The 26273-nt window shown below is 53.7% G+C and overlaps 1 protein-coding gene across 1 annotated transcript in view; it reads right to left on the bottom strand.

Moving 5' to 3' along the window:
• The window catches only part of DTNB (dystrobrevin beta), a 147691-nt gene that overhangs the window by 532 nt on the left and 120886 nt on the right, over window positions 1-26273 (bottom strand). The window contains exons 18-21 of the mRNA XM_059467613.1: window positions 22565-22724; window positions 12998-13087; window positions 7600-7774; window positions 2690-2723 (exon numbers count right to left, since the gene is read on the bottom strand). Of these exons, the coding sequence (XP_059323596.1) occupies window positions 2690-2723; window positions 7600-7774; window positions 12998-13087; window positions 22565-22724 (459 nt within the window). The remainder of the gene's footprint in view (window positions 1-2689; window positions 2724-7599; window positions 7775-12997; window positions 13088-22564; window positions 22725-26273) is intronic.

The raw sequence follows: 26273 nt of genomic DNA, 5'->3' as shown, positions 1-26273 counted from the left end.
GAGGCTCAGGGGGGACCCTGTGGCTCTGCACAAGTCCCTGACAGGAGGGACAGCCAGGGGACAGGGACAGGACAAGGGGAAATGGCCTCAGGCTGGGCCAGGGCAGGCTCAGGGTGGACACGAGGAGGAATTTCTGCATGGAAAGGGTGCTCAGGCCTTGGCAGGGGCTGCCCAGGGAGGTTGGCAGTGCCCATCCCTGCAGGTGGCACCTGGATGTGGCACTGAGTGCCCTGGGCTGGGCACAGGGTGGGCACTGGGCACAGCTGGCACTGGATGGGCTGGGAGGGATTTTCCAGCCTGAATGACCCTGGGATTCTGTGAGGTTCCAGCAATCTCTGCCTGGAGCTGTTTGCAGTTCAGATCTCTGTCAATGACCTTCCTCAGGCCCTCTGTGATGGTTTGGGGTCATTTTCAGCAGGTGGAGCCCCCAGCTCTCTGCCCTGCAGCAGCTGCTCTGGACAAGGGGAAATGGGCTCAGGGTGGGCACCAGGAGGAATTTCTGCATGGAAAGGGGGCTCAGGCCTTGGAACTGCTCAGGGAGGTTTGGGGTGCCCATCCCTGGAGGGTTTCAAAGCCCTGTGGCACTTGGGGACAGGGAAAACCTCTGGGGTCACCAAGTGCAATCCTCACCTTGTGCCCTGAGTGCCACCTCCAAACCTCCCTGGGCAGCCCCTGCCAAGGCCTGAGCACCCTTTCCATGGGGAAATTCTCCCTGCAGGAAGAGCCACCACGGTGTAAAGGGTTATTTTTGCTCTCCTTTTGTCCTTTCCCATTTTTCTGTAGGATCCAGGAGCCTGGCTGGTTCCTCTCCCTCGTTTCTCATGGTATCTCATTCACTCTCTCATGTGCTGGAGGCCCCACTGGGCTCTGGGGAGGGGGAAACTGGGGCTCCTCCTGTCCCCTCCAGCCCTGGGGGTGGCAGGGTCACTCATGTCCCTTTCTCCAAAGCCTTTCAGGGGTGAGGAAAGCCTCACTCTGTGGCTGCCCGTGCTGCCTCCCCCTCCAGCACTGCAATTTCACTCCTTCTTGAGTTACCAGATTGTTTCCCAGATCAGGCAGGACTTGAATTCCTAATGCAAAAACTGCCAGAAAGGCTCCTGAGCCCCTCTGGGGCTCTCTCCTTGCACTGCTGGGAGGTGGGGAAAAGGGCAAATCCCCTTTTTTCACTTGGCAGAGGATGCTTGGTGCGAGCTGCTGCTGGGATTATCCCACAGAATCCTGCTCTGGATCCACAACTGGTTCTCCTGGCCCCTGGGGATCAGGGAGAGGTGGAAGCTTTGTCCTGCCTGGTGCCTGCCATCCCCAGGGAGAGGGAGGGGGTCCCAGAGGAGGGTCCCTGCTGTCCCCATGCCCTGCTGTCCCCTCTGGTGCATCCCCCTGCTGTCCCCATGCCCTGCTGTCCCCATGTCCCTGCTGTCCCCATGTCCTGCTGTCCCCTCTGGTGCATCCCCCTGCTGTCCCCATGTCCCTGCTGTCCCCATGTCCTGCTGTCCCCATGTCCTGCTGTCCCCTCTGGTGCATCCCCCTGCTGTCCCCATGTCCCTGCTGTCCCCATGTCCTGCTGTCCCCATGCCCTGCTGTCCCCTCTGATGCATCCCCCTGCTGTCCCCATGCCCTGCTGTCCCCATGTCCTGCTGTCCCCATGTCCTGCTGTCCCCTCTGATGCATCCCCCTGCTGTCCCCATGTCCTGCTGTCCCCATGTCCCTGCTGTCCCCTCTGGTGCATGTCCCTGCTGTCCCCATGTCCTGCTGTCCCCATGTCCTGCTGTCCCCTCTGATGCATCCCCCTGCTGTCCCCATGTCCCTGCTGTCCCCATGTCCCTGCTGTCCCCATGTCCTGCTGTCCCCATGTCCTGCTGTCCCCTCTGGTGCATCCAGGCAGGATTTTCTGCCTCCTGCCCACCGGGAGTGGTGATGGGCGTCATGGCAAACCTCCAGAGGCTGAGGAAACCCGAGCCTGCTCCTCGCAGCTTTTCAGGTGGGGCAGATAAGGATCTCCCTGGAGACACCGCAGGCTCCAGCCCTGCCCCTCCTGCCCTCCCTGCACCTGTCTGTCTGTCCATCTGTTGTGCCTGGTTATTAACTCGCGGCCCTGCTTTTCTGGGGGCAGACAGGGTATTTTTGGTCTGTCTGGACAGCGTCCATCACCACGGGCTCCTGTTTCCTCTCCTTACAGAAGGGACAATAAATGGGAGATAAGGCTGGCAGAGATGGGGGTGATGGTGTCTGCCCACCCTGGAGAAAGCTCAGAGCCCTTTGCAGAGGCTGAAGGGGCTCCAGGAGAGCTGCAGAGGGACTGGGGACAAGGATGGAGGGACAGGAGCCAGGGAATGGCTCCCACTGCCAGAGGGCAGGGCTGGATGGGAGATTGGGAATTGGGAATTGTTCCCTGGCAGGGTGGGCAGGCCCTGGCACAGGGTGCCCACCCTGGATCCCTGGCAGTGCCCAAGGCCAGGCTGGACCATTCTGGCACAGTGGAAGGTGTTTCTGCCATGGCAGGCATGCCACTGGATGGGATTTAGGATCCCTTCCAACCCAACCCATTCCACAGTTCTGAGGAAAACATCCTTTTGAGTGGAGGGAAGGGCAGGTGGGACCTTCCTGGGGCAGAAACAGGACAAGAGCAGGAGGTGACAGGAGCCCAGGAGGAGACAGGAGCCCAGGGGCTGGGACAGGTGTCCATCCTTACCTGAGCTGCTGTCCAGCCTGTGCTCCCTCCTAACCTGCAAAGAGGGAAGGACAGGTTAGCACGGGGAGCATTTCCTGTCCCACGAAATGAGGATGTGCCCCCAGCTCCTACTGCTGTGCTGGGACAGAATTCCCTTTATCCCTGCCCCTTCTCCCCAGGTGTCACACACATGAATTATGAAAAATCCTTCCCTTAGGGTTTTCCCTCCTGAGAAGCTGAGAGGCCTCAGGAACAAAATGTAAACATTGATTATCTGCTGCTGTGGAATGCAACAGGAGCGTCTGTGATTGGGCTCATGTGGCTGTTTGTAATTAATGGCCAATCACAGCCAGCTGGCTCGGACAGAGAGCCCCAGCCACAAACCTTTGTGATCATTCCTTTTCTATTCTTAGCCAGCCTTCTGATGAAATCCTTTCTTCTATTCTTTTAGTATAGTTTTAATATAATATATATCATCAAATAATAAATCAGCCTTCTGGAACATGGAGCCAGATTCTGTTCCCTCACCCTGGGACCCCTGTGAACACCACACACCCAGCACCACAGAGAAGAAAGATCCTGCCTCAGTTTCCCTGTCATTCCCACCCTGGGCTTTGATCCCGGTGCCCTCAGCCCCTCCAGGTGCCACCTCCCCGGTGCCATGGTCCCTCCCTGTCCCTGCTGTCCTGGGCAGCTCAGCTGGGCCCAGGGTGGCCTCTCTGGTGCCAGGCACAGGGGCAGGGCTGTGCCCTCCTTGCCAGGAATGCCACGGGAACCACAGAGCCTGACAGGGACACGTCACTGCCGCGGGGTCACCTCGGTGTCCCCGTGCCAGGCTGCCCCTGCCAGCCTGTCTTGGCACCTGGGCACCTCCCCAGGGCTTGGCCCTGTCCCTGCTGAGCTGCACGAGGGTCTCACAGGGCGTTTCTCCAGCCTGGGGATGTCCCAGGGGCACAGCCCCCTCTGCCAGCTCGGTGCCACCCCAAACATGCCAGGGACTGTCCTCTGGGGGCAGGGGGATGCAGGAGCTCAGCTTTGGCCAGGATGGGCAGGGGCATTCCATGGAATCCTGGAATGACCTCGGAGCCCCCCCAGTGCCAGCCCAGCCATGGCAGGGACACCTGGGACTGTGCCAGGGTGTGCCAGTGTCCGGCCCGGCCCTGGGCACTGCCAGGGAGGCAGGGTGGGCACCCTGTGCCAGGGCTGGAATTTCAAACCGGGTATTTTTGTTCAGGAAATGCAATGGATCAGAAAGCTCTGCTGTTCCCAGCAGTCTGAGCGGAACCCAGGGGTTTGGTCCCCCTTGCAGTGGTGCCAGGGTTATAAAACCCAAATGGGCAGCAAGGAAGGGACAAGGACGTGGTGAGTCTGAGGTGGCACTGTCACGGGGTCGCATCCTGGCACTAAGGGGGAGAAGCAGCAGGAGCTGGCCAGCCCCTGGCAGAGCTGCTCCCACCTGGGCTAACAGCTGGCAGGGAAGCTGTGCCTGCACGGAGCCAGGGGGGATGCACAGGGAGCAGCACCGAGGCTGGGCTGCCGTGGTGGCACATCTGAGCCATCCCCAGGATGGGACATGGAGGAGGCTCTGCCAGCTCCCAGCTGCGCCCCCAGAGCCCGGAGACCTCGGGGACACCTCTGGGGACACTGCTCTGTGATCCCAAACCACAGGGGATGCACCGAGTGGGATTTGTGACACAAATCAAAGCGGGAAACGTGTGTGCAACAAATCCTCCTCGTAGAGGATTCATCCCCCAAATCCAGCCCTGCTCCACTGAAGGTCAGCCTCTCCAGCAGGGAAGGGAGGGCTGGGGTTCATTAATTGGGAATAAAACAAAAACACAGCAGGGGAATAGGAAATAACCACATGGAGAAACTTGTGAGGAAGCCCAAGGATGATGCTGTCCCTAGGTGTGGCATTAAATCAAAACAAGGTCGATTTGGAATGGATATTGGGCAGGAATTGTTCCCTGGGAGAGTGGGCAGGCCCTGAGTGCCCAGAGAAGTGCCCCTGGATCCCTGGCAGTGCCCAGGGCCAGGCTGGGCAGGGCTGGGAGCACCTGGGACAGTGGGAGGTGTCCCTGACATGGCAGGGGTGGCACTGGGTGGGCTTTGAGGTCCCTTTCCCATCCAAACCGTTCTGGGGTGATTCTCTGAGTCCGTGGCAGTGAGGACCAGCCCCTGCCATGGTTTTGGTGGGGTTCAGGGGCTGAGGACCCCCTGAGCTGCTTTTTCCTATTGTTCATCCCAAAAGGAGAACGCTGCTGAACGAGGGCTCACTGCGGGCTCCCCACCCCTGCAGCCCCCTGGCCACAGCTCCCTGGCTCTGGTGCCACCCCTCCCTGCTGTCCCCCAGCCCCTGCAGCTCCACACTGATCATTCCTGGCTCTCCCTGCCAGAGGCTGACCTCACCGGCTCTGGGACTGCAATAAAGTGCTTTTTCCCCTGGCAGGGACAGTATTTACATTCCACACCGAGGCTCTTGGACCCGGCTCTGCTCTTGGACACGTCTGGGCTGGAGTAACTGGGGAGAGTTTGTGCTCCATCTCTGCTCCATCCACCATCTGCCGCGCCTCAGCCTCCCCCTGCCCCGTTTCCCATGCCAGACACAATGCATATTTGGAAAGAGCCGCGCGGATCATCTGCTAAGCATCTCAAATATTCCAGTGATGAGGAATGTTCTGGGGCAGAGAGGGTCCTGAGAGCCGGGTCTGCTCTGAAAAACTCCCGTTTGAGCCCAAATCCAGCTCCCCGCCGCGCTCAGCCACGGGTGGGCAGAGGAACGGAGCAGCTCCAAACACCTGGGTGCCCTGCAGGAGGCAGGGATGGGGAAGCCCGGGGCAGTGAGCTGTGCCGGGAGCAATGCCGCAGCAGCTGAGCCAGCAGGAAACGTGTGTGTAACAAAAGCAGCCTCCAAACCCTGCTCTGTTGATGCTGGAGTGGGGCTTGGCTCGAGTGAGACAAACGCCGGCGCTGATTCACACCCGGCCAAGGCTGTTCCTCTGTTTGGGTTTGGAACGTGCAGAGCAGGAGCCAGGAGAGCCCTGAGGGAGGTCCTGGCCCTGGGAGGAGCCTCCTGGTGGCTCCTGGAGCGTGAGGAGAGGAGCAGACGCTGGCACTGCCTCCCTCGGGCTGCCCTGAAAACCCCGAGGCCACGAGGATCCCTCCCAGCGCTGGGGTAACTCCTGGGATGGACACGGTTCCTCAGCACAGGGGGAGAGCCTGGGACACCAGGGACACGGGGGTGACAGGGAGGGACCTCCTGAGACACTGGTGGCACTGCCTCTGGGATCCCCACTGGCACAGGGACGCTTCTGCCAAGGTCACCGTGGGATGGATCCCCACTGGCACAGGGACACTTGTCCTGCCATGGTCACCATGGGATGGATCCCCACTGGCACAGGGACACTTGTCCTGCCAAGGTCACCCTGGGATGGATCCCCACTGGCACAGGGACACTTGTCCTGCCAAGGTCACCCTGGGATGGATCCTCATTGACACAGGGACACTTGTCCTGCCAAGGTCACTGTGGGATGGATCCCCACTGGCACAGGGACACTTGTCCTGCCATGGTCACCCTGGGATGGATCCCCACTGGCACAGGGACACTTCTGCCAAGGTCACCCTGGGATGGATCCTCATTGACACAGGGACACTTGTCCTGCCATGGTCACCATGGGATGGATCCCCATTGGCACAGGGACACTTGTCCTGCCAAGGTCACCATGGGATGGATCCCCATTGGCACAGGGACACTTGTCCTGCCAAGGTCACCGTGGGATGGATCCCCATTGGCACAGGGACACTTGTCCTGCCAAGGTCACCCTGGGATGGGTTTCTCACAGCCCCTGGAGCAGCTCCTCCTCCTCTCTCACATTTCCATGTGTGACCCTTGCTGTGAGAAAAGCTGAGCACAGGACAGGACTGTAACACTGGCCTGTGGCAGCTGCTGGGGACAGGGACCAGGGCTGGGAGGTGACACATGCCAGGGCAGAGCCACAACACCTGCCGGGGGCTGCTCCAGCAGAGCCACCTGCATCCAGAGCCACCTGCACCCACAGCCATCTGATCCAGAGCCATCCAGCTGCACCTGGGGACATCCACCTGCACCTGGGACATCCACCTGCACCTGGAGACATCCACCTGCACCCAGAGCAATCCACCTGCACCTGGGGACATCCACCTGCACCCAGGGCCATCCACCTGCACCCAGGGCCATCCACCTGCACCTGGGACATCCACCTGCACCCGGGGACATCCACCTGCACCTGGGGACATCCACCTGCACCCAGAGCCACCCACCTAGACCTGGGGACATCCACCTGCACCCAGAGCCACCCACCTGTTCCTCCACCTGCACCTGGGGACATCCACCTGCACCCGGGACATCCACCTGCACCTGGGACACCCACCTGCACCTGGGACATCCACCTGCACCCAGAGCCATCCACCTGCACCTGGGGACATCCACCTGCACCCGGGACATCCACCTGCACCTGGGACATCCACCTGCACCCAGGGACATCCACCTGCACCCAGAGCTACCCACCTGCACCTGGGACACCCGCCTGCACCCAGGGACATCCACCTGCACCTGGGACACCCACCTGCACCCAGGGACATCCACCTGCACCTGGGACACCCGCCTGCACCCAGGGACATCCACCTGCACCCGGGGACATCCACCTGCACCTGGGGACATCCACCTGCACCCAGAGCCACCCACCTAGACCTGGGGACATCCACCTGCACCCAGAGCCACCCACCTGTTCCTCCACCTGCACCTGGGGACATCCACCTGCACCCGGGACATCCACCTGCACCTGGGACATCCACCTGCACCCAGAGCTACCCACCTGCACCTGGGACACCCACCTGCACCTGGGACATCCACCTGCACCCAGAGCCATCCACCTGCACCCGGGGACATCCACCTGCACCCAGGGACATCCACCTGCACCCAGGGCCCCCCGAGGGGTGCAAAGGGAGGCAGTGAAGCCCCAGAGGAGTGGTCAGAAATCGCTGCAGAGCTCTCAGACAGGTTTGTCCCCTCACCTCTATCCTTTCCATTCTGCAGCTTCTCTGTTTCTTCCTCGTCTTCTTCCTCTGCTTCAGGAAAAAACACAGAGAGGAAAAGCAGGCATGAGACAGGGGGGTGAGAGGAGAGAGGCAATTGTGGAATTGTTGGGGGTGGAAAATCCCTCAGACCATCGAGTCCACTTTCCTCCCAGTTCCCAAGGCCACCAGTGCCCCATGTCCCCAAGTGCCACATCCACAGGGCCTTTAAACCCCTTCAGGGTTTTTATTTTATTTATTTTATTTATTTATTTTTATTATTTAAAAAATATAATAAATATTGTTTTGTTATATTCTATGTGGTAACTGGAGGGGAATATCAAATGCAGGCTGAACTAAAGAAGCATGGTTGCACCATGAGGTCTGATTTTTGAATTTACTGTGATAGGGAGTAACATCTTCAAACAAACATTTATTTTCCCCTGCATTAATTAAAATTAATAAAATAAATTAAATATACAATATTTATATATTATATATTTCATAAATATTATATATAATAAATTATATAATACATATAAATATTATATATAATATTTATATATAATTATATATAATAAATTATATATAATTATATAAAAAGATAATATAATATTATCTTGTAATGTAATAATAATATAATGTTATGTTATATTATATTATATTAATTATAATAAAATAAATAAATAAATAAAATTAAAATTATTTAAATAATTAAATGTAAAAAAAATAAATAAATTAAATTTTACACAATAGGTCATGTACATAGAGCCAAGTCTCTCCAATCCTTGAGGCTCTGAAGATGCCTTGGGAAGGTGAGGAACCCACTGTTCCCATACACCCACAGGAACATACAGATTATTTGGGGATGATCCCATAAATGTGCCTGATATTTGAATATCTCTTGGAATTGGCCGAACACCCACTGGTTTTGGCCAAAACCACCAACCAAACGGGTGGGAAATGGTTTCTTGGGGGTCGTGTTGGACAAATATTTGCTATCTAAACCTGAAGCAATAGCTGAAGTCACCCAAACATTCATTTTAGATTGGCTAAAGCAGCTGGAGAAACAAACAGCTGCAGACCCAGAGGTGTTTGGGGTGGCTGTGACCAGAGGGGACCTCACAGACACATCCTTGGTGGCTTTGAGAGCAGCATGGTGACACATGGGGGTCACACAGCTCCAGTGGGTCCTTGAAGGGAGAGCTGAGGAGATCAGGCAGCTCTGGAATGACCAAAACTGGGACCTGGAGCTCAGTGTGGGCTCAGGAACAGCCAGCAAAGGAATTGCCTTGGTTCCCTGCAGAGCAGCAGCCCTGAACCTGCTCCTTTGGAGCTCGCATAGAGCAACAATGGAGTAAAAATGCAGTAAAAATGGAGTAAAAATGGAGTAAAAATGGAGTAAAAATGGATCAGTGTTTGCCCAGCAGCACTGGGAGCGTGAGAGGCACTGTGGTGTGGCTGTGGCACTCTGGTGTGGTTGTAGCACTCTGGTGTGGCTGTGGCACTGTGGTGTGGCTGTGGCACTGTGGTGTGGCTGTGGCACTCTGGTGTGGCTGTGGCACTGTGGTGTGGCTGTGGCACTGGAGTGGCTGTGGCACTCTGGTGTGGCTGTGGCACTGTGGTGTGGCTGTGGCACTCTGGAGTGGCTGTGGCACTGTGGTGTGGCTGTGGCACTCTGGTGTGGCTGTGGCACTCTGGAGTGGCTGTGGCACTTTGGAGTGGCTGTGGCACTCTGGAGTGGCTGTGGCACTTTGGAGTGGCTGTGGCACTCTGGAGTGGCTGTGGCACTGCGGTGTGGCTGTGGCACTGTGGTGTGGCTGTGGCACTGTGGTGTGGCTGTGGCACTTTGGATGTGGCACTGTGGTGTGGCTGTGGCATTTTGGAGTGGCTGTGGCACTGTGGTGTGGCTGTGGCACTCTGGAGTGGCTGTGGCACTTTGGAGTGGCTGTGGCACTGTGGTGTGGCTGTGGCACTGTGGTGTGGCTGTGGCACTTTGGAGTGGCTGTGTCACTGTGGTGTGGCTGTGGCACTCTGGTGTGGCTGTGGCACTCTCCTGTGGCTGTGGCACTCTGGTGTGGCTGTGGCACTGTGGTGTGGCTGTGGCACTTTGGAGTGGCTGTGGCACTGTGGTGTGGCTGTGACACTTTGGATGTGGCTGTGGCACTGTGGTGTGGCTGTGGCACTCTCCTGTGTCTGTGGCACTGTGGTGTGGCTGTGGCACTCTGGTGTGGCTGTGGCACTTTGGAGTGGCTGTGGCACTTTGGAGTGGCTGTGGCACTGTGGTGTGGCTGTGGCACTGTGGTGTGGCTGTGGCATTTTGGAGTGGCTGTGGCACTGTGGTGTGGCTGTGGCACTGTGGTGTGGCTGTGGCACTGTGGTGTGGCTGTGGCACTTTGGAGTGGCTGTGGCACTGTGGTGTGGCTGTGGCACTGTGGTGTGGCTGTGGCACTTTGGAGTGGCTGTGGCACTGTGGTGTGGCTGTGGCACTCTCCTGTGGCTGTGGCACTGTGGTGTGGCTGTGGCACTGTGGTGTGGCTGTGGCACTTTGGAGTGGCTGTGGCACTGTGGTGTGGCTGTGGCACTGTGGTGTGGCTGTGGCACTTTGGAGTGGCTGTGGCACTGTGGTGTGGCTGTGGCACTCTCCTGTGGCTGTGGCACTGTGGTGTGGCTGTGGCACTCTGGAGTGGCTGTGGCACTTTGGAGTGGCTGTGGCACTGTGGTGTGGCTGTGGCACTGTGGTGTGGCTGTGGCACTTTGGAGTGGCTGTGGCACTCTCCTGTGGCTGTCCCACCGGGGGACATGGGGCAGTGGTGGCCTTGGCAGTGCTGGGGGAACAGTTGGGCTCAGGGGCCTGGAGATCTTTTTCACCCTCGGTGATTTTGTGATTCTGTGATTGTGTGACTCCACAGCTCCATCACAGAATCATGGAATATCCTGAGCTGGAAGAGAGCCCCAGGTCCATGAGTCCACACCCTGTCCCTGCCCAGACCAACACCAACAACCCCACCCTGGGCATCCCTGGCAGTGCTGCCCAAAGGCTCCTGGAGCTCTGGCAGCCTCAGTGCCCATCTCTGGGCAGCCTGGGCAGTGCCAGCACCCTCTGGGGATGAACCTTTCCTGCTCTCCAGCCATCCCTCCCCAGCACCATGGCAGGAGAAGGTGGCTGGGGCCATCAGGGCACCCTGGGCGCCATGGGAGGATGGGGTGGTGCTGCTGTGAGTGTCCCCTCCTGGGACAGGGACAGGGACAGGGACAGGGACAGGGACAGGGACAGGGACAGGGAAAAGGGAAGGGAAGGGAAGGGAAGGGAAGGGAAGGGAAGGGAAGGGAAGGGAAGGGAAGGGAAGGGAAGGGAAGGGAAGATCCCAGCCCTCCCCACGCTGCAGGAGCTGTCTGTTCCCACAGCTCCCCTCGGGACACGACGTGTGAAATCCTGCTGGCTCCATCAGCTGAGGATAACTCATGCTCTTCCTCATTTGCACAAATGACACCATCGCAGACACTTCCAGGGGAGCCTTCCCTGCTCTCTGCATCTCCTCCAGCACGAGCCTGTCAGCAGCTCCATTCTCATTCCATTCCCACTCCCTGGTGAGCCACACAGCTTTGGAGGGCCCTGGCATGGCTGGTGGCCAGGGATGGACCCTGGGGGTGGCTGCAGCTGTGGCAGGGGTTTGGGATGGAGATCAGGGAAAGCTGTGGGCAATGCCCTCAGGCACAGGCTGGGATTGTTGGGGTGTCCTGGGCAGGGTCGGCAGCTGGATCCCTGTGGCTCTGACTCAGGCTGTTCCACAATTCTGTGACTCTACAACACTCCCTGTGCTCTGGAAAGCAAAAAGGGATGAGTGCAGAGCCTGGGCAGAGGTTTGCTCTCCGTGTTTGAGCCTTGGGGGCAGAGCTGAGGTGATTTATGGGGGAGCTGGTGGCCTTGGCACGGCCCTGCTGGTGCTGTGTCATCCATGGACAGCTTTATTAACTGGAGCTGCCTCTGCTGCCAGGACATGGGGCTGGAGGGGGATTTACTGCTGGGCAGTGAGACCCCCCTGTTCATCCCTGCAGGCTCCACCACCACCACGGCAGAGCCTCGTGGGTCACCCAAAATGTGTGGGGAATTTGGTGCTGGCTCCAGCAGGGAGCAGGGACAGACACAGGACATTTCTGTTCTTCCTCCTCAGCACCAAAACCAGCCCAGAACAGATCCACAGCATCCTTCGCCTTGCCAAAGGCAGGAACAGACACAGGGCACCTCTCTTCCTCCTCCTCAGCACCAAAACCAGCCCAGAACAGAACCACAGCATCCTTCACCTTGCCAAAGGCAGGAACAGACACAGGGCACCTCTCTTCCTCCTCCTCAGCTGTAAAACCAGCCCAGAACAGAACCACAACACCCTTCAACTTGGAAAAGAGCAGGAACAGACACAGGGCACTTCCCTTCTTATTCAGCACCAAAACCAGCCCAGAACAGAACCAGAACCACAGCACCTTCACCTTGCCAAAGGGCAGGGACAGACACAGGACATTTCTGTTCTTCCTCAGCACCAAAACCAGCCCAGAACAGAACCACAGCACCTCCACCTTGCCCAAGGGCCTCCACAGAGTCCAAGCTGTGACTGCTCCCGTTTGTCCCCAGCCCAGAGCACTGAGTTCAGTCCGTCCCTGGGCACATCCAGGGATGGGACTGCACCCTGGAGAGCCCTCTCAGAGCCTGACAGCCCTGGAGAGCCCTCTCAGAGCCTGACAGCCCTTTCTTTCCATGCAGAAATCCCTCCTGGAAGCAGGATTTAGTGCTGCAGCACTGCATGGTCCCAGCCCTGCTGGTCAGGAGACACTTCCCTGGGAGAGGCAGGAGCTGCCCCAGCCCCAGAGGGGTGTTCAGCTCCCCTGGCACGGGGAACAGGCTCAGAGGGACTAATTAGCTGTTTTCCATGTCATTGTTTAACCACAAGGGATGAAAGTGGCCTCCTGTACAGTTATTGAGACGTGGTTGCATCATCTGATGGGGAGGCACAGCAGGGTCTCACCTGCTGCCCAGGTACTGCAGGAATCTGGGGACACTCACCCCAAAAACCTGCTCTGCCTTGTGACTGTGTCTTTAGATCATCACCCAGCACTGCCCAGGGAGTGGTGTTGGGTGTAAAAGTGATTTTTCACTGAGAACGTGGACATGCAACCTCACATTACAGAAAACAACGGAACAGAAATAACAGTTAATAGAAAAACAGTTTTGACAGAAGATAAATCTAAGGACAAATCTCCAAGCTGTGGCTCAGCCCTTACCTGAGTGCAGCTCCTTCACCAGCGAGGACATGGTGTTGGTGATGGAGTCAGCTGCCACCAGCAGGTCATTGCGCAGGTTCCTCCTCGTACCTGGCAGGGACACACAGAGGGTCAGCAGGGGCTGCACTGCCACTGCCACTGCCCCCAGGGTCCCCTGTCCCCACCTGGGGGGGCTCCCAAAGCAGGGGAGATGGGTCTGCAACAGCCCTGTGTGCCCCATGCACTGATCACCCTGTGACAGTGACAGTGACAGTGACACAGTGACAGTGACAGTGACACAGTGACAGTGACAGTGACACAGTGACAGTGACACAGTGACAGTGGCACACACAGCATCGGCAGGGGCTGCACTGCCACTGCCCAGGGTCCCCTGAACCCAATTTAGCCTCACTGTCCCCACCTGGACTGGCCCCAAAGCAGGGGAGATGGAACTGGAACACCCCCGTGTGCCCTATGCCCTGATCACCCTGGGACAGTGACACTGACAGTGACACAGTGACAGTGACAGTGACAGTGACACAGTGACAGTGACAGTGACAGTGACAGTGACACAGTGACAGTGACAGTGACACAGTGACAGTGACACAGGGACAGTGACAGTGACACAGTGACAGTGACACTGACAGTGACACAGTGACAGTGACACAGTGACAGTGACAGTGACACAGTGACAGTGACACAGTGACAGTGGCACACACAGCATCGGCAGGGGCTGCACTGCCACTGCCCAGTGTCCCCTGTCCCCACCTTGGGCTGGCTCCCAAAGCAGGGGAGATGCAGGACCAGTCCCTTGTGCCCCATGCCCTGATCACCCAGGGACAGTGACAGTGCAGTGGCAGTGACAGTGGCAGTGGCAGTGACAGTGGCACACACAGCATCGGCAGGGGCTGCACTGCCACTGCCCAGAGTCCCCTGTCCCCACCCGAGCTGGCTCCCAAAGCAGGGGAGTACAGGAATCTGTTTTTTGCTGACGGAGTGACAAAACTATTTTGTCTTTTTAAAAAGGAAATAAGTTTAGGAGTTTTTATTTTTGATTAGGTGAAAAAGGTGTTTTATAGGGTTTGGGGGACTTCATTTTAAACTTAAGGATAGTTAATTGGACAGGAGCTGAAAAGTCCTGTCTGAGCAATTTACTAGAAAAAGAAGAGAACAAAGAAACAAACAGCTTTTATGAGGTGTTTTACCAGGGCCATGAGGGTTTTTTTGCACTTAGATTAGTTTTTCTCTGTAAAGCGTTTTGTTATTTTGCCTTTTATTAAAACTTTTTTGTTTCTAACAGTGCCACAAAAACCATCCTGCTGATTTCATGCCTTCTAAGGTAGCTGAGCTATCTTGGGTGTGAAATAAATCTCCAAAAGCTTATGAGACCTAACTCAAAGAGATTCCTATTTCAGGGGAGATGGATTCACCCTGGAACAGCCCCGTGTGCCCCATGCCCTGATCACCCTGTGACAGTGACAGGGACAGTGACAGTGGCAGTGGCAGTGACAGCCCCTGGCTGCTCCTCCCACCCTCAGGGCTGTGAGCTCCAAGTGGGATCAAAGGTTGGAATTCTCCCCCTTTCTGGAGGAAGGAATCCTCTTCCTCACAGGGCTCTGTGCTGGCCCTGGTGACCCTGAGCTGCCTGGACACTCCCTGGTCACCCTGGGGGACAGCAGCAGTGCCCTGGTCACCCTGTGACAGTGACCTGGTCACCCTGTGACAGTGACAGTGACCTGGTCACCCTGGACAGCAGCAGTGCCCTGGTCACCCTGGGGGACAGCAGCAGTGACCTGGTCACCCTGTGACAGTGACCTGGTCACCCTGTGGCAGTGACAGTGACCTGGTCACCCTGGGGGACAGCAGCAGTGACCTGGTCATCCTGTGACAGTGACAGCGACCTGGTCACCCTGGACAGAAGCAGCAGTGCCCTGGTCACCCTGTGACAGTGACAGTGACCTGGTCACCCTGGACACCAGCAATGACCTGGTCACCCTGTGACAGTGACCTGGTCACCCTGTGACAGTGACAGTGACCTGGTCACCCTGGACAGCAGCAGTGCCCTGGTCACCCTGGGGGACAGCAGCAGTGACCTGGTCACCCTGTGACAGTGACAGTGACCTGGTCACCCTGTGGCAGTGACAGTGACCTGGTCACCCTGGGGGACAGCAGCAGTGACCTGGTCATCCTGTGACAGTGACAGCGACCTGGTCACCCTGGACAGAAGCAGCAGTGCCCTGGTCACCCTGTGACAGTGACAGTGACCTGGTCACCCTGGACACCAGCAATGACCTGGTCACCCTGTGACAGTGACCTGGTCACCCTGTGACAGTGACAGTGACCTGGTCACCCTGGACAGCAGCAGTGCCCTGGTCACCCTGGGGGACAGCAGCAGTGACCTGGTCACCCTGTGACAGTGCCCTGGTCACCCTGTGACAGTGACAGCGACCTGGTCACCCTGGACAGCAGCAGTGACCTGGTCACCCTGTGACAGTGCCCTGGTCACCCTGTGACAGTGACAGTGACCTGGTCACCCTGGACAGCAGCAGCACTGACCTGGTCACACTGCTGGACCAGTGACCACCAGTGGCCCCATCACCAGTGGCCACAGCTGGGCCAGGTGAGCCAGGAGAGCATAGGCACACAGCCGTGTTATTGTTTAGAATAAAAAGAAATTTTAAAAAGTAATACAAAACTTTTTGTATCACTAATGATCTATTAAACTACTAAAAAACTAAATATGTTTTTGTGAAACACACATGTTAAAGATAAAAAACTTAATTTTTTTTTTAATTAACAAAAAAGAAACAAACAAAACCACTAATTTTGTGTAGTGGTTTCGGTTTGTTAATTTTAGATTTTTTGAGTTTTTTTAATGAGTATGGTGGTTTTTACTGTTGGTTAATTATTAATGTATTTCTTTTTTTTTGTTGTGAGATAGGATTAGGAGAAAGGTAAAGTAGGTTTAAGATTTTAAAAGGTATAAAGGAAATTTTAAACTTTATTTCTTTTTATAATTGATAAAAAATTATTTTAATGCATTTATTTTTTTGTTGTGAGATAGGATTAGGAGAAAGGCAAAGTAGATTTAAGATTTTAAAAGAGCCTAAAGAAAATTTTAAATTTCATTTCTTTATATTATCGATAAAAAAATATTTTTAAAAATTATTTTATTTTTTTTTTCTACCTGGCACAGGGATCACCCCACAGGGCTGTGGGGCCTCCTGAAGGCCACATCTCCCTTGGATCTGGGATGTGCCCATCCCTGGAAGGACCCAAGGCCAGGCTGGAGCTACCTGGGGTGGTGTCCCTGCTGTGGAGCAGCTGGACAATGTCACCAAGCCCACCCAGACATCTCCTGCCTGGGACACTCAATTATTTTATTAAGTGAAAAAATGGACATTTTCTTCTGCTTCCTGTGCTCTCCACTGGCTCATCCCTGCCTGATTTTGTGTGGTTAATATGAAAGAGCACTAATTGTGCAGATTGCCTTTCCGTAGGAGCATTCCAGGAAGGTGATGGCAGAGGATTTTCTCCTGCAAGAGCATCAGCCCCACCGTGGTTATCACGAGAGGAGCCTTGCTGTGGGCACTGGTGGATCCAAGGGTTCCCCAGGGACTGTCTTCTTCTCTTCCAAGGTGGCCAACAGCAGGATTGATTTTCTAATTAGATGGTGGCCTCTGCATCTGAGCATTTCACCCAGAAACCACCAGGTTTTATTCTAAACCCACACTTGGTCACCATCCCAGTGCAACCTCGGTGATGCTCTGCTGGGTGGAACATCAGGAGATCATCTAAGGAGGGAACTTTTCCAATCTCAAGACTGTAAGACCGAGATCTCTGGGGTTCAGTTCTTCAAAGCTTTCCTGCTCCAGAGATCCCCCCAGTAATGGGGCAGCTCGTGGGAGGAAAAATGAGCCCTTGGTGTGCCTGCTCTCTGTGCCCTCAGCACAGCGAGAGGTGCAACCATCACATTTTTAATGTCTGGTGGATGTGCAAAAGGCAGCAGGAGTAACTGAAATGCTTTTGTTGAAGTACAATCAGGGTGCTGAGGGTTGTCTTGGGTTTGTTTTGGTCCCCACTGACAGCTGGCTCCTCACAACACATATCTGGGATGCTGTCAGGTGTTAAAAACCTGGAAAAGCCACAAGTTAAAAACCTGGGAAAGCCACTAGTTTAAAAACCTGGGAAAGCAACAAGATAAATACCTGGTAAAGACACAAGTTAAAAATCTGGGAAAGCCACTAGTTTAAAAACCTGGGAAAGCAACAAGATAAAAAGCTGGGAAAGCCACAAGATAAAAAACCTGGGAAAGCCATGAGTTAAAAACCTGGGAGAGCCACAAGATAAAAACTTGGAAAGCCACAAGTTAAAAACCTGGAAAATCACAAGTTAAAAACCTGGGAAAGCCACAAGTTAAAAACCTGGGAAAGCCATGAGTTAAAAACCTGGAAAAGTCACTAGTTAAAAACCTGGGAAAGCCACAAGATAAAAACCTGGAAAAGTCACTAGTTAAAAACCTGGGAAAGCCACAAGATAAAAACCTGGGAGAGCCACAAGATAAAAACCTGGGAGAGCCACAAGTTAACCTGGAAAAGCCACAAGTTAAAAACCTGGGAAAGCCACTAGTTAAAAACCGGGGAAAGCCACAAGATAAAAACCTGGGAAAGCCACAAGATAAAAACCTGGGAAAGCCACAAGTTCAAAACCTCAAAACACCACAGCAGGTCCTGAGGAAGGGGCAGTCCTTAGGGAGAGGCAGCAAGGTGCCCCTGATGGGTCCATCAGCTCAAGGAGAAGGTGAAGAACATGCTGGGGTGACTCTGCTAGAAGGGATTGCCCTGCCATGGCCTCTGCTCCTTCCCAGGAAAGGGCAGATGGACACAGATCCAACAGGGATGCCAGGGAAGGCAGGAAAATGAGCAAAGATCCAGCATGGCATGTTCTGCCATAATCAGGGGCTCCAAGCAGCTCAAAGACCATTCCCTCCCTTGTGCTCCTCACAAACACAGGGCAGGAGGAGCATGAAATGGATCCTGGGGTCCTCCTGGGGCACAGGGAGCTCTGTCCCCATCCTGGGCTGGGAAAGGGATCCTGTACATCTGCTGTGAGCACTGAAAAAACACACTGTACCTGTCACACCTGCTGTGAGCACTGATAAATACACACTGTACCTGTCACACCTGCAGTGAGCACTGATAAATACACACTGTACCTGTCACACCTCCAGTGAGCAGTGATAAATACACACTGTACCTGTCACACCTACAATAAAACCTGTGACACCTGCAGTGAGCACTGATAGATACACACTGTACCTGTCACACCTGCAGTGAGCACTGATAAATACACACTGTACCTGTCACACCTGCTGTGAGCACTGAAAAAACACACTGTACCTGTCACACCTCCAGTGAGCACTGAAAAAACACACTGTACCTGTCACACCTGTGAGTACTGATAAATACACACTGTACCTGTCACACCTGCAGTGAGCACTGATAGATACACACTGTACCTGTCACACCTCCAGTGAGCACTGAGAGATACACACTGTACCTGTCACACCTGCTGTGAGCACTGAAAAAACACACTGTACCTGTCACACCTGTGAGCACTGATAAATACACACTGTACCTGTCACACCTGTGAGCACTGATAAATACACACTGTACATGTTACACCTGCAGTGAGCACTGATAAATACACACTGTACCTGTCACACCTGCAGTGAGCACTGATAAATACACACTGTACCTGTCACACCTACAATAAAACCTGTGACACCTCCAGTGAGCACTGATAAATACACACTGTACCTGTCACAACTGCAGTGAGCACTGAAAAAACACACTGTACCTGTTAGACCTGCTGTGAGCACTGATAAATACACACTGTACCTGTCACACCTGTGAGCACTGATAAATACACACTGTACCTGTCACACCTGCAGTGAGCACTGATAAATAAACACTGTACCTGTCACACCTGCAGTGAGCACTGATAAATACACACTGTACCTGTCACACCTGCAGTGAGCACTGAAAAAACACACTGTACCTGTCACACCTGCAGTGAGCACTGATAAATACACACTGTACCTGTCACACCTCCAGTGAGCACTGAAAAAACACACTGTACCTGTCACACCTACAATAAAACCTGTGACACCTGCAGTGAGCACTGATAGATACACACTGTACCTGTTAGACCTGCTGTGAGCACTGATAAATACACACTGTACCTGTCACACCTGCAGTGAGCACTGATAAATACACACTGTACCTGTCACACCTGCAGTGAGCACTGATAAATACACACTGTACCTGTCACACCTCCAGTGAGCACTGAAAAAACACACTGTACCTGTCACACCTACAATAAAACCTGTGACACCTGCAGTGAGCACTGATAGATACACACTGTACCTGTCACACCTGCAGTGAGCACTGATAAATACACACTGTACCTGTCACACCTCCAGTGAGCACTGAAAAAACACACTGTACCTGTTAGACCTGCTGTGAGCACTGATAAATACACACTGTACCTGTCACACCTGTGAGTACTGATAAATACACACTGTACCTGTCACACCTCCAGTGAGCACTGAGAGATACACACTGTACCTGTCACACCTGCTGTGAGCACTGATAGATACACACTGTACCTGTCACACCTGCAGTGAGCACTGATAAATACACACTGTACCTGTCACACCTGCTGTGAGCACTGATAAATACACACTGTACCTGTCACACCTCCAGTGAGCACTGAAAAAACACACTGTACCTGTCACACCTACAATAAAACCTGTGACACCTGCAGTGAGCACTGATAGATACACACTGTACCTGTCACACCTGCAGTGAGCACTGATAAATACACACTGTACCTGTCACACCTCCAGTGAGCACTGAAAAAACACACTGTACCTGTTAGACCTGCTGTGAGCACTGATAAATACACACTGTACCTGTCACACCTGTGAGTACTGATAAATACACACTGTACCTGTCACACCTCCAGTGAGCACTGAGAGATACACACTGTACCTGTCACACCTGCTGTGAGCACTGATAGATACACACTGTACCTGTCACACCTGCAGTGAGCACTGATAAATACACACTGTACCTGTCACACCTGCTGTGAGCACTGATAAATACACACTGTACCTGTCACACCTGCTGTGAGCACTGATAAATACACACTGTACCTGTCACACCTGCAGTGAGCACTGATAAATACACACTGTACCTGTCACACCTGCTGTGAGCACTGATAAATACACACTGTACCTGTCACACCTCCAGTGAGCACTGAAAAAACACACTGTACCTGTCACACCTGTGAGCACTGATAAATACACACTGTACCTGTCACACCTGTGAGCAGTGATAAATACACACTGTACATGTTACACCTGCAGTGAGCACTGATAAATACACACTGTACCTGTCACACCTGCAGTGAGCACTGATAAATACACACTGTACCTGTCACACCTCCAGTGAGCACTGATAAATACACACTGTACCTATCACATCTGCTGTGAGCACTGAAAAAACACACTGTACCTGTCACACCTGCAGTGAGCACTGATAAATACACACTGTACCTGTCACACCTACAATAAAACCTGTGACACCTCCAGTGAGCACTGATAAATACACACTGTACCTGTCACACCTGCTGTGAGCACTGATAAATACACACTGTACCTGTCACACCTGCAGTGAGCACTGATAAATACACACTGTACCTGTCACACCTGCAGTGAGCACTGATAAATACACACTGTACCTGTCACACCTGCAGTGAGCACTGAAAAAACACACTGTACCTGTCACACCTGCAGTGAGCACTGATAAATACACACTGTACCTGTCACACCTGCTGTGAGCACTGATAAATACACACTGTACCTGTCACACCTCCAGTGAGCACTGATAAATACACACTGTACCTGTCACACCTGCAGTGAGCACTGATAAATACACACTGTACCTGTCACACCTACAATAAAACCTGTGACACCTCCAGTGAGCACTGATAAACACACACTGTTACCTACAGCCTGTTTGGGTTGAGGTGCAGCCTCACTTCTGCCACGTTCCTTCCCATGTTTGGTTTGTTTGGAGAAGGAACCTGGCCACCTGACAAAGGGATTTGATGCTTCCATTCACAATCTTCCCTCCCTGGGATGGGAAACCACGTCCAGCTGAGGTGGCCTGTCAGATTTTACAGAAACTAACCCCCTCTGCATCAGGTGAGGGTTCTCATTCACTGCCCAGGAATCAGGGATGTGATTCCCAGCAGGATTTCCCAGGGAACACCACCAGGTCCACAGAGATAATCACAGAAATATTGAAGTTGGAATAGACCTCCAAGACCATCAAATGCAGCCTTTGTGGATTGCTGTCCGTCCCTTGGCTCTGCCCACTATGTGCCATAGGGACAGGAGGATTTTCTGTCCTTTCTCCACTGGCAGAGAGGAGAACATTAGGGACAGGTGGAGGTGCAGCTTCCAAGAGGGGATGTCCACAAAGAACCTCCATGTCTGCCACAGATGGGAACACCAGGCCCTGCTGCTGTGCTGCTTCCAGCTCCACATTCCAGGATGCTCCTATGGCACTAAAGATGAAAGGCTCTGGATGGGCCAACAAGGAGAAAAGAGCCTTGAAACCCCTTGTGTTTCTTCTGGCAGTCCAACCACCAGGTTTGTAAACACAACAGGTTTGTAAGGTTTTATTCTGAAATGATTTGTGGGCATAACTTCCCTTCGTGGAAGATCATCTTCAGAAAAAGAAATTAACTTCATTAAGCTCAAAAGATTCAAAGTGTGCCCCCAGATTTGGTCCAGGGCACAGGAAAGGGGCTTGTGATGATTGCCTTGGAATGGTCAGTTATGTGTGTGTTGTACGTGGGATCAGGGGATGGTGTGGGTGGGAAGGACCTTAAGGATCACCTGGTTCCAAAACCTCCAGGGACATCTTCCCCTGTCCCAGGGTGTCCCAATGTCCAGCCTGGCCTTGGGCACTGCCAGGGATCCAGGGGCAGCCACAGCTGCTCTGGGCACCATGTGCCAGGGCCTGCCCACCCTACCAGGGCACAATTCCTCATTCCCAATCTCCCATCCAGCCCTGCCCTCTGGCACTGGGAGCCATTCCCTGGCTCCTGTCCCTCCATCCTTGTCCCCAGTCCCTCTGCAGCTCTCCTGGAGCCCCTTCAGGCCCTGGCAGTGGCTCCAGGATGTCCCCAGAGCTCAGTTTGTCCCTTGAACCCCCCACATGTGCCCCCCACAGGATTTGTGTGCTGAGAATCAGAAGCCCAGCCCGGAGCCATGGCAGGCAGCAGCACCTTGGGATGACAGGATGCCAACTGGGTTGGGTGGGAAGGGAGCTCAGAGCCCCCCCAGTGCCAGCCCTGCCATGGCAGGGACACCTGGGACTGTGCCAGGGTGTGCTGGTGTCCAGCCTGGCCTTGGGCACTGCCAGGGATCCAGGGATCTCTGCCCACTCTCCAGGGAACAATCCCTCCCCATGCCCGCTCCTTGCCATGGTGGCTCGTCCCCATGGTTGTCACCTTGTGTGAAGGCCTCGTGCACGTCGCCCCCGAGTCCCGGCAGCGCGTCCTGGGCCCCGTGTGTGGGTGTGGAGCCGGCTGAGGCCGAGCGTTGGAGCACGGGCCCGGCGGGTGGGCGGCCATGGGTGGGCGAGGGCTGGGCCGAGCCCGCGGCCTGCGCCTGCGGAGACACAGAGAGAGCCCTTGGCACGTGGGCACGGCTGGCACCGGCCCTGTGGGAACAAACACACACAGACAGGCACGGGGACACACACACACAGACACGCATGGGGAAACGGGCAGGGAGAGCCTGGGCCCTAAAGCCACAGACAGGCACCTGGAAATGGGCAGGGAGAGCCTGGGCCCCAAACACACACCTGGAAATGGGCAGGGAGAGCCTGGGCACTAAAACCACAGACAGGCACTGGGAAATGGGCAGGGACAGCCTGGGCACCAAACAGGGATAGCCTGGACCCCAAACACACACAGGGCAATGGGCAGGGACAGCCTGGGCACCAAACACACACAGGTGACAGGGACATGGGCAGGGACAGCCTGGGCCCCAGACACACACAGGTGACAGGGACATGGGCAGGGACAGCCTGGGCACCAAACACACACAGGTGACAGGGACATGGGCACGGACAGCCTGGGCACCAAACACACACAGGTGACAGGGACATGGGCACGGACAGCCTGGGCCCCAGACACACACAGGTGACAGGGCAGGGACAGCCTGGGCACCAAACACACACAGGTGACAGGGACATGGGCAGGGACAGCCTGGGCCCCAGACACACACAGGTGACAGGGACATGGGCACGGACAGCCTGGGCACCAGACACACACAGGTGACAGGGCAATGGGCAGGGACAGCCTGGGCCCCAAACACACACAGGTGACAGGGACATGGGCAGGGACAGCCTGGGCCCCAGAGCGCTCCCATTGCCAGCAGGGATGGGGTGTGATGCACGGGCGGGGGCTGCTGTGGGAGGTGGTGGCACCACAGGCGTAGAGCTTCATTTACTTATTTTTAAATTGTGATGTATTTTCATGTATTTTTATCTATTTTTATCTGTTTTGAGATGTTTTTTACAAAATCACATGCTTTGTATGTTTTATGCAAGCATTTATATATTTATATAGTACATATGTAGATATTTATATATTTTTTCAGATTTATTTATATATTTATTAATATATTTATATTGTATGCTTATATATGTACATTTTACATAAGTATATATTAATATATATACTTATATAATTTATATATGTAATATAATAATATATTACATATATATTTATACAAAAGTAATATGTATATATTCATATATAGTATTTATATACTACAAATGTATTACAAATATACTTGTAGTATATAAATGCTATATATTCACTATATATAAATATCTAATACTTCTATACTACGAATATATTTTTATATTTATATAAAATATATCTTTTTATACAGTGTATATATTTTATATAATATGCATTCTATATATTTATAAAATATTTAAATATTTTATAAATTATGCATATCTAAATGAAAATTTAGATTTTTAATATATTTATATATGTATCACATAACATTTATATAATACATACATATTTATACATTACATATGTAGGCATTTAATGTATTACATATATAGATATTTTATGTATTTTTACACTGCTATATTTTAGATCTAGTCATATAATTTGACTTGTTGCTGACAGAGTGAATTTTTAGATCTCATTTTACATTTTCTTCCAGTCTAGCCCACCCCATTCCTGCTGCGCCATCCCAACAGCCTCCAGAGCAGCTCTGCAGGAGAGGTGACAGTGCTGTCCCCAACAGGGATGGTGGTGTCCCCTCAGTGCTGAGGGACAGCCCAGGGCTCTGCCAGGTGCTGCCCACGGCCTCGAGTCCCAAAAAATCCCAAAAACCCCAAAAAACCTGGGCTCCTGTAGGGCTTGGGGAACTCTGCCAGGCTCACTTGGCCAGGCTCCCCATGGAATTCCTCCATGGAATTACTTAATGGAATTTCTCCACCTCAAACCCAGCCCATTCCACCCCTGCCATGGCAGGGACACCTCCCACTGTCCCAGGGTGTCCCAGTGTCCAGCCTGGCCTTGGGCACTGCCAGGGATCCAGGGTGGGCACCATGTGCCAGGGCCTGCCCACCCTGCCAGGGAACAATTCCTCATTCCCAATATCCCATCCATTCCTGCCAGGGAACAATTCCCAATTCCCAATATCCCATCCATCCCTGCCAGGGAACAATTCCCAACTCCCAATATCCCATCCCTGCCAGGGAACAATTCCCAATTCCCAGTATCCCATCCATTCCTACCAGGGAACAATTCCCAATTCCCAATATCCCATCCATCCCTGCCAGGGAACAATTCCCAATTCCCAGTATCCCATCCATCCCTGCCAGGGAACAATTCCCAATTCCCAGTATCCCATCCATCCCTGTCCCCTGTCCCCCCACTCCAGCTGTGCCCACTCCTTGCACCAAGGCACACCGTGACCCCAGGCTGGCAGTGCCCACTCCTGTCACACCCCGACAAGAGGAAATGTTTTTGTCACCAAGGCTCCTGTTTGAGACACTCCCCCTACCCCGACATTCTTCGAGAAAGTGCCCCAAGCCCTGAAGGTTTCATGTCAATGGTTTGTCACCCCTGGCAGCAGCTGCCTGCCCTGATTTGCATTCCACGGCCAGCAGAGCAGCGGCGCTGGGAACGTCCCCCAGCTGCGGGTGACACGGGTGACACGGTTCCTGGAAAACACCCGGGCTGTCACAGCACATCCTGAGGGGGATGGGGACACGGGGACAGGGACAGGGCACGCTGCTCCCCCTCCCCGTGCAGCTCCTGGCGTGACCGAGCCTCGCGGGGCTCAAAGGGGGATCTGAAAGTTGTGGGGTCAGTGGAGCCTTGAGCTTTGCCTTCCTAGAAACACGTGCTGGCACAGCTGGGGCTCCCCAGCTGGAACAGCTCTCACTGCTGAGCCCAGAGCGGTGACAAAACAGCTCCTGGCTGGTGGAGGGTGACAAACACCCCCTTGGCACAGCACAGCAGCACTCAACTCCTGCGGCATCTTCCCAAGGACAGGCTGGGATTGTGGAGCCATGGAGCCACTGAGGCTGGAAATCCCTCTGAGACCACGGAGTCCAACCATCCCCAGCACTGCCCAGGCCACCACTGACCCCTGTCCCCAAGTGCCACATCCACAGGGCTTTGAAATCCCTCCAGGGATGGGGAGTCTGCCCTGCCTGGGCAGCTGTGCCAGGGATGGACAATTCCAGGTGGGAATTGTTCCCAACATCCACCCTGAGCCTGCCCTGGCACAGCCTGAGGCCGTTTCCCCTTGTCCTGTCCCGGGAAAGGAAAAGGAAAGGGAAAGGGAAAGGAAAGGAAAAGGAAAAGGAAAAGGAAAAGGGAAAGGGAAAGGGAAAGGGAAAGGGAAGGGAAGGGAAGGGAAGGGAAGGGAAGGGAAGGAAAGGAAAGGAAAGGAAAGGAAAGGAAAGGAAAGGAAAGGAAAGGAAAGGAAAGGAAAGGAAAGGAAAGGAAAGGAAAGGAAAGGAAAGGAAAGGAAAGGAAAGGAAAGGAAAGGAAAGGAAAGGAAAGGAAAGGAAAGGAAAGGAAAGGAAAGGAAAGGAAAGGAAAGGAAAGGAAAGGAAAGGAAAGGAAAGGAAAAGGAAAGGAAAGGAAAGGAAAGGAAAGGAAAGGAAAGGAA

The sequence above is a fragment of the Ammospiza nelsoni genome, chromosome 3 (assembly GCF_027579445.1).
Source record: "Ammospiza nelsoni isolate bAmmNel1 chromosome 3, bAmmNel1.pri, whole genome shotgun sequence".
In the NCBI taxonomy this organism is placed as follows: Eukaryota; Metazoa; Chordata; class Aves; order Passeriformes; family Passerellidae; genus Ammospiza; species Ammospiza nelsoni.
This window is presented reverse-complemented; position numbering and strand designations above follow the sequence as displayed.